Source organism: Morone saxatilis, unplaced genomic scaffold (genome assembly GCF_004916995.1).
Source record: "Morone saxatilis isolate NCDOM2014 unplaced genomic scaffold, NCSU_SB_2.0 Contig9, whole genome shotgun sequence".
Taxonomy (NCBI): domain Eukaryota; kingdom Metazoa; phylum Chordata; class Actinopteri; family Moronidae; genus Morone; species Morone saxatilis.
In genome coordinates this window covers 14,772,549-14,780,159 of record NW_023340268.1, presented here as the reverse complement: position 1 = coordinate 14,780,159, position 7,611 = coordinate 14,772,549, and the positions used below count along the sequence as shown (strand labels likewise).

The 7,611-nt window shown below is 42.1% G+C and overlaps 2 protein-coding genes across 2 annotated transcripts in view; both read left to right on the top strand.

Moving 5' to 3' along the window:
- Positions 1–34: 34 nt before the first annotated feature.
- On the top strand, positions 35–1,251 carry hoxa11a (homeobox A11a; the record flags this gene model as incomplete). Its single annotated transcript, XM_035681616.1, is given in 1 exon segment — positions 35–1,251. A coding segment is annotated over 1 exon segment (65 nt), but the record flags the coding sequence as incomplete, so codon positions are not given.
- Positions 1,252–5,839: 4,588 nt separating this feature from the next.
- The window catches only part of LOC118342892 (homeobox protein Hox-A10), a 2,971-nt gene continuing 1,199 nt past the window's right edge, over positions 5,840–7,611 (top strand). The window contains exon 1 of the mRNA XM_035681576.1: positions 5,840–6,840. Coding sequence (XP_035537469.1) covers positions 5,976–6,840 — 865 coding nt within the window. The 5' untranslated portion in view covers positions 5,840–5,975. The remainder of the gene's footprint in view (positions 6,841–7,611) is intronic.

The following is a 7,611-nucleotide window of genomic DNA, read 5'->3' as shown; positions in this document are numbered from 1 at the left end:
GATCGCCAGGTCAAAATCTGGTTTCAGAACAGGAGCATGAAGGAGAAGAAACTGAACAGAGATAGATTACAATATTATACATCTAACCCTCTGCTTTAGGGGTCACAACAGCAAGCGTCACAGCTTCCAAAGTCCTCTGCTTGTGAGGACTGACTGCGTTTACAGACAGACTGACTCTCTCCGGCTGTGACTCTCCCAGTGTACATTGTGTACCACAATGGCCGCCGCGACAGCAGCAACCACACTGCTCAATGGTTAATTTCAAGGTCGAGGACAACAGTATCCTGTGATCTGAATAACCTAAAGAGTGAACACGAATTAAGGCAGCCCGTGGACTTTGATTTTGCTCTTCAGACTCTGTTTTGGGAAAATGTAGAAACAGATTTTTTTGTCCTCGCCAAGGCTGTGTGTTCGCGAAGGCCCATGTTAATATTATTGTGACTCACAGACGCCTTGTTTATTTCCCTTTCAGGCGGGCAAAAAAAAATTGCAGTCACTAATTGACTGACTCAGTGTATTTTGTAATCAAAAGATTTATTTTACTTTTTTCTGTTTTTAAAATCAGAAAAGTGGTGAATACCGGATGACGGCAAATATGTGACTTTAATTACTGAATCTATATTGGTGTGACCAAATAATGAGTCTGAACGGATGAGAATGTAATGTGTTTCTGTTTTTGTGTGCTTATTTATTTTGTAGCCACTCGTTTACTCTCTCCTTTTAATGCCACGGATAACCAAGTCCATTATAACAGGCAGGCTGTTGGGATTCCGTGTTCAGTCTGGGCTGACCTCAAAACGAGCTTTTATCGTCTTTCTTGTATAGCCTGAAGAATGAGGGCTATGAGTATTTATATTTTGCGTATCTTTCAATTCCCAAGTCCATGCTGTCCTTTTTGATTTTGGAGACTATCAGTCGAGTATTGATAATGCAGGCCAAACCAGAGAGATAAGCTTGTCTACTGGATCCGTGTGGAGTTGCACTGAGGTACACGCCCAACACATTCACACAGGTATATATGCAGCGGGCCTCTTCGGTCTCATATTGATACGCATAACAGAATATTTTTCTCATGACTCGTGATCCTTTGGTACTTGCAGTCTAAAGAAGATTTAAAAAAAAAAAAAGCTACATTTCCAAGTTTGCTGTCAGGGCAAGGCTGGTCAGGGTCATCGCATTGAATCAATTGCTTGGTATGCCCAAACTATTGTGTATTATACTATATTTCCAAATAAAAAACAAATGAAAAGATTATTGAAAGAAAAACTCTGCGTGGTCATTGTTCTGTTTTTTTACTCAAGCCTTTCATTTTAAAAATGTAAATTTGCAACAAACACGCATGTGAACCATTTTACGCACGCAAAATCTACATATTTATCACAAGTATGTGCCTTGGTATATAATAAACAATTAAACACAACGGATCTGTGGTCTCACATGCCATTAATGAGCCGCTCAACCTAATAGAGGCGTAGTCACTAACTACTTCAAGTTAAACATGTTTTTATGTTTAGTTTTTAAAAAAAGAAAAAAGTTAATATAGTAACACATTAAACAATAAAGCTGCCCAATCTTGTTAAATGGTAACATATTATTTCAAATCTTTATTTATGGGCTTTAAAAGATCAAGTATAAAAAGATATAAACTAAAAAGTGCTCTCTGATTGTGTTTTGCTGTTGTGTTTTGCAATTATTTTAAAACACGTTTCTCAGTATTTTCAGCCATTCGAGATATTTTACAACTCTTGCATTTCATCTAAGAAAATCTTTCTATTGAACCACTGTGGATAGCTTATAGGTCCACCTTTAGCTATATCCATAACATTGTTGCCAAACATTCAGCATTTCAGCATGCACACTTTGTTTTGAACTCGTTTCTCACTATCTCACTATCTCTCTCTCTCTCTCTCTCTGTAGTCTGTGTGTGCAAGATGTCATTTCGCAGATTGGCTTTGGAAACACTCTTCCAACAGCAGTCTCCTTTGGCGAGGGTCGCCATATTTGCTGTTGTTATCACTGTGTTTATGGGAGCTAGCCGCAGCGCATTGGCGTTCATATATGACAGTCAAAAGGGCCATAAACGCGGGGAGAGAGGCTGAAGTTTATGGTTGCCTCTCTCTGCCATAGTCCGGCCTTGCCTTGCGCATCCTTTACTGCGCGCTGGAATTCCGTCCCTAATTACGGGACATCCTCCCTGTTGCCGCAGCAACGCGGCCATAAAAGCTGTCTGAGAGTCTGGGGCATTTGTACAATTGGAGTGCAGTGCAATAAACCGTCTGAGACCCAAGGTTATTAACTGTGTTACCAAGGAGGCGAGAGCAACGACAGGGAGAGGACGGATAGGAAAAGCCTCTGCTTGCTCGCTGCATCGACTTCATTTGAGAGGTTTTTCCCCCTCGTGTGGTTTATCCACCTCGATTCAGTTTAGTGGAGACCGGCTGCACTCAGGATTAGACTCTTTTCTGCCACCGGGCGGCGCTATTGGGACCAATGTCATGGCCGTGGATCTTTTCGTCTCCAAGCCCACCTCGAATGCACGCAGGTAAAAGTAGTTGTCAGCACAGCCTGGAGCTTGAATAGTTTGCAAGAATAAACCTTCTGTATGCCCAGCCCTTAGATTCTTCTCTCGCATGCGAGGCCCGCTTGTTCTGAGATAGGAGTCGCTTTGAGTTTAGTTTCCACATTTTCTCTCTGGTGCTCACTGGGCCGTGCGGTAGAGAAAGTCTTCCTGGGGGCCCTAATAAGGCAACACATCTGTGCCAAGCCTTCATGCTGCATGTGCTATTCATTTTGCTGAGCTTGAGGTTTTTAATGGTTGAAGTATAGCACGGCCGACTCGTACCTGGAGAGATCTGCAACCCCGTCCAGTCTAACCACAAATGTTTTGGATTTGGAGAAAGTCTGCCTTAATTATTTTTTTAAAAATGGATACAGTTAGTATAATCTTAACAATGGAACACTAAGCAGTTGGTGCTGGACGCAAGACAAATGATTTCATTTTTCAAATTTTTCTCATGCTAATGCGGCTCATCTTAAACCACAGCAGCTGCCTTGTATGCTCATTCTTCCTCTTCTTTCTCTTCAAAGAAGTCCACTAACGAAATGTGACGTCCTTCCAAACCACATCATTCTCTGTACGTGCCAAGTGCACAAAAGCTCTGATTATAAAAAAAAAAGATAGATTTGATTGTGATAGGGCAGCACTCGCGTCTCCCCTTCCTTCCTGTCATAGACACTAGATCTGCACCATCAGGCTATCAGTGTCAGTCCAAGTGGCCAGTGGCTATTCTGGACATTAATGCGTGCGGACCAAGTCTCCTTCTCCTTTGTCTCTCGTGAAAAATAAATGCTTCCGCTGGATGTAATAAAACGCCGCATTATTGTTCATAACTGCACTCGGGACGAACATGATACGACTCAAACGGCCTCTTCGGCCACGATTATATGGGCCGGATCAAAGCCAGTGGTCAGAGTAAACTGTTTTGAGGATATAATAGCCGGGCAGCTGTGAAAATGAAGATTTAATAGCTACAATTAATAACTGTAACACGAAGATATCGATAGGCACCCGTGCAGTACAACACCGTGAAGTGTGTAGGCCAAAACAATTTAATACCGTGCACACATAATTAATTGATGTATTTAGTTTCCTTACTGGCTCATATGTCCCATCAGGAACAGGCCGCTGTGGGGACAAGTACACAAACTTTGGACCTAATGCTGTTAGTTTGTCTGTAAGCGGTAGGTTAATATTGTAGTGAATTATTTTATGTTTTTTGGGAGAATCTACTATGCAGCCGTAAGTGCTCGGCGCACGGCCCCTGTCTCTAACTGTCCAGCACTGCAGAAAATGCTCTTTACTTTCTGTATTTCCCTAATATATCACTTTGCTTTTGAAATAGACTATTGCACTATATTCATATACACATAAATAACCTTCAGCCAACTTCCAGTCATTTAAGTCATCTGAAATATGTTCGTTTTGAGCAGGAGGGAGTGACAAATGTCCACCGTCGACGCGCTAAAAATCTAAGCCAGTGTACATAAATGAGCTGTCAATGACAGGAGCGCTTGAAAACCTAAATGGGCTCAATTTATGAATTTCTCCCAAATTTCCTCATTGTAGTACAACAGGCTGCAAACCAACCCGGGGGGCTAGCGGCCACCTGGGCCTGGTAATGGCAAAGCTGGCCGAGATTAACTTCAACCTGGGGAGAGCAATAGAGTGCACATGGCCAAGGACACTAGGAGATGGAAGGAGAGTTTTATTGTGGCCCTTATTGCCCCAAATTGGACCGACAGGATGACTTGTATGTGCAACCTTTACGTCTGCTCTGCTGTAGCACATTGTGCCTGTTCTCTCACGACATCGTGATCAATACCTTGGCAGTTTAACAAATTAGATCTTTTTTTATGCTGAGCACAGTTTTTTATTTTTGTTTTCTTTGGTGTTTATAAGAAAAACAGATAAATACGGCGGTACAAAAAATATATTTTTGTTGTTCCAGGCTTTGAACATGCAGATTGAGCCTTTTTTTGTGTTGTGCGTACTAGTCCGGTGCAGATGAACTCATTTCCACATCCTAAATTAGTGAAAAAAACAGTAATACAACCATTATTAATATACATTCTAATTTCAAATAGTCCAATGAAAAATAGTTTCATGTTTTAATTTGAAATGTGAAATTATATGCACATAAATTGTATATATCATTGAGAGAATACCAGTGCCTACTAGACTCTAATAAAGGAAATTACTGTATATCCTGTAACATACGGTTTTCTTAGAATTTATTTACTAAAGGGTGCACTAATTCGTCAAATACTGAGCCATTTATTTGTTGTATAAAGGCTTTTATAATGTAACTTTTATGGGTTTTAATTACTGGTGACAGGGACTTGGTTCGCCGCTGTTTACACACGGTCATAGCTTGCATAGCATTGTTATTCTTAATTAATTTTACATAATTCAATGTTAGTCCAAAGCCATAGGTTAAAAAAGATTGTGTTTGATGTAAAACAGTAATCTTAGGAGTGCAGCAAGACAGTTCATAGAGGTAAACTTGATGTTAACTACTTCAAAGAGCTTCCCTGCGGAAAAATAAATAAACGAAAATCAAAAATAAAAGGAAGAAAGAAAGAAAAAAGTACACAGTTGTATGTTTGATATTTCTCACTCTTTCTCTAGGCAATATTGGTCTTAACACATTTGCTTTTAGTGCGGAAGAGTTCAGACTGTCTTGAGGCTAAAGGATGCACCATATAAAACGAATTCTTGCCAAGTCATTTCGCCAAAGGCGAATTCTCTCTATAGTTAAAAAACATTTTATTACCACCAAGCCCCATGGTTTTGTTATCTTATGTCTTTTTGGTGGGTTTCGGCAGCTATGTACTTTTAAACTTGATTTTCCACTTTAAGGCCATATCTCATTCATTTAGTAGTAGTTTTAGTGTTTGTAATTAAGGGTTTTAATGAAATGCTTTTATTTCCCCCTTCCACGACTCTCACTTAAGCCATATCCGTTTGATATTTTATAAATCTGATTCTTCTGACTGTGTTGCACCCACTGTTGAGCTTTGTGGTAAAATTTGATTTGCATTTAGGGGAGGGGGGATCAGTGCTTCAGGCATCATTTGGTGGTTTGTGCAGTTGGGAAGTGATTTCAAGGTGTACTTAAGGAATTCGTGAATGTGAATTTGCTTTTTATTAAATATGTATTTTTAAAACTTTGCATCGTTGGACCTCGCCCCTTCTGCGGGGGTAATGGTGGTGCATTAAGGCGAGGTGAGGGAAAACACTGATTACTGTGCTGTCTCCTTTCTCTGCCTCAGCTCCATGATAGATATCGCTCCGGCTGCGACGTAGCCGCGGAGTGGGAGGGACTGCCCATCTTCCAGCATTTCCATTGGTTTTACAGTCCGCACGGCGGAGAGGGGGGTGCCTCTAATCATATCCAGCATGTTTTGCACAAGAAATGTCAGCCAGAAAGGGCTATCTTCTCCCCTCGCCAAAATACACCACAATAATGTCATGTTCGGACACCCCGTCAGGAAATGCGTTTTTAGTGGATTCTCTGATCAGTGGCCGCACCGAGAGCGGCGGAGGTCACTACACTGGGAGCGCGGTGTGCGTGCCCCATAGCACCGCTACAGAAGTGCCTTACGGACTACACAACTATGGATACTTCCCAGGTATGGCTAAGCGGAACGAAGTGGGTCCCCAAAACATGGTTTCCGCCTCAGGCGCGTACATGTCCAGCATGGAGATGTGGATGGACGCGCAGAGGTCATGTCGAATGGACCAAGAGCACCCAGTGGGTCCCCAGGTCGCGCCCTGCTCGTTCCCGCAGAACATTAAGGAAGAAAGCACTTACTGCCTGTATGAGCAGCCGAAGTGCCCTAAAGCCTCCACCGCCGAAGATCTTACATATTCGAGGTTAACGACAACCGGCCTGGGCTCGAGTACTTGTACAGTTACCGATGGCGGCGGCGGCGGGGGCTCAGTGCCTGTGCCGGGCTACTTCCGCTTGTCTCAGACGCACGCACATTCTCATAAACTTTACAACACCAACGGCCCCCAGCCGAACCCTTCCCATTCTCATTTTGGCCTACACCCCACTGCTCCTGCTCGCTTCCACACGCCACCAACATCGACTTCTACTCCAGCCACGGCGCAGGAAGGGAGGAACACCGAGGAGCCCGTGTCCTCGGGAAACGCAGACCTGCAGCCTCACGCTGCACCGGGGACCGAGGAGGCACGCGAGTCCTCGGATGCAGAAGTCTCTTCAGCCGACGAGACAGAAGAACATGACAAAGAGAGACGAGCAAAATCCACTAAAGGTATTCACCCTTCCTTATAGGTGTGGTCCTGCACTCTTATTTTGTTTGCATGCAGCACAGGTAGAGTGAGTTTTTTTGTTTTTCTTTTAATGACACCTGCCAAGTTTCATTTGGCTGGTTAGACTGCAGTAACAAGTCAAGGCACGGGCACGGAATTCTTACATTAACATATGGGCTCCAAGTCTAATGATGCTAGTTTTTGTTGTATATATGCGTTAAAGTGATGTACATGTGCATGAATACGCCCGTACAATTTAAAAATCAGTCAGGGATTATAGGGCAAAACTAGATTAGGTTTAATTCATCAGTTTTACGCTAATATGTGAAATTATATTAGTTATATTTATATTTTATATTTAAACATACAATATGCATTTTGAACACCTATGGCCTTAGCCAGTATTTATTTTAGGCGCTGCGTAAAATGTACTAGTACATAGGCCATGTTTTGGCCTATATGTTTTTTCTGTGCCATAATGTCTTCATATTCATTCACTCTTTATGACCCAAAAACTGTTTTGTTTCCCTAAACTGTTTGTGTACAATCTTACAGGCATTCGTGTTTATGCATATGTCATGTTTTCTAACTATTACTGACTGTTTCTACTCCAACTCTGGCGACTCTTACAAAGAAGCCATACTTTACGCATAAGACACACACACACACACACAAGTTACTGTTACTGTAATGTGTGTATAACACAACCATAAACACAAACACACTACTAGATACAACTAGATACACTGTCTCTCTGTTTCTCTCTCTCTCTC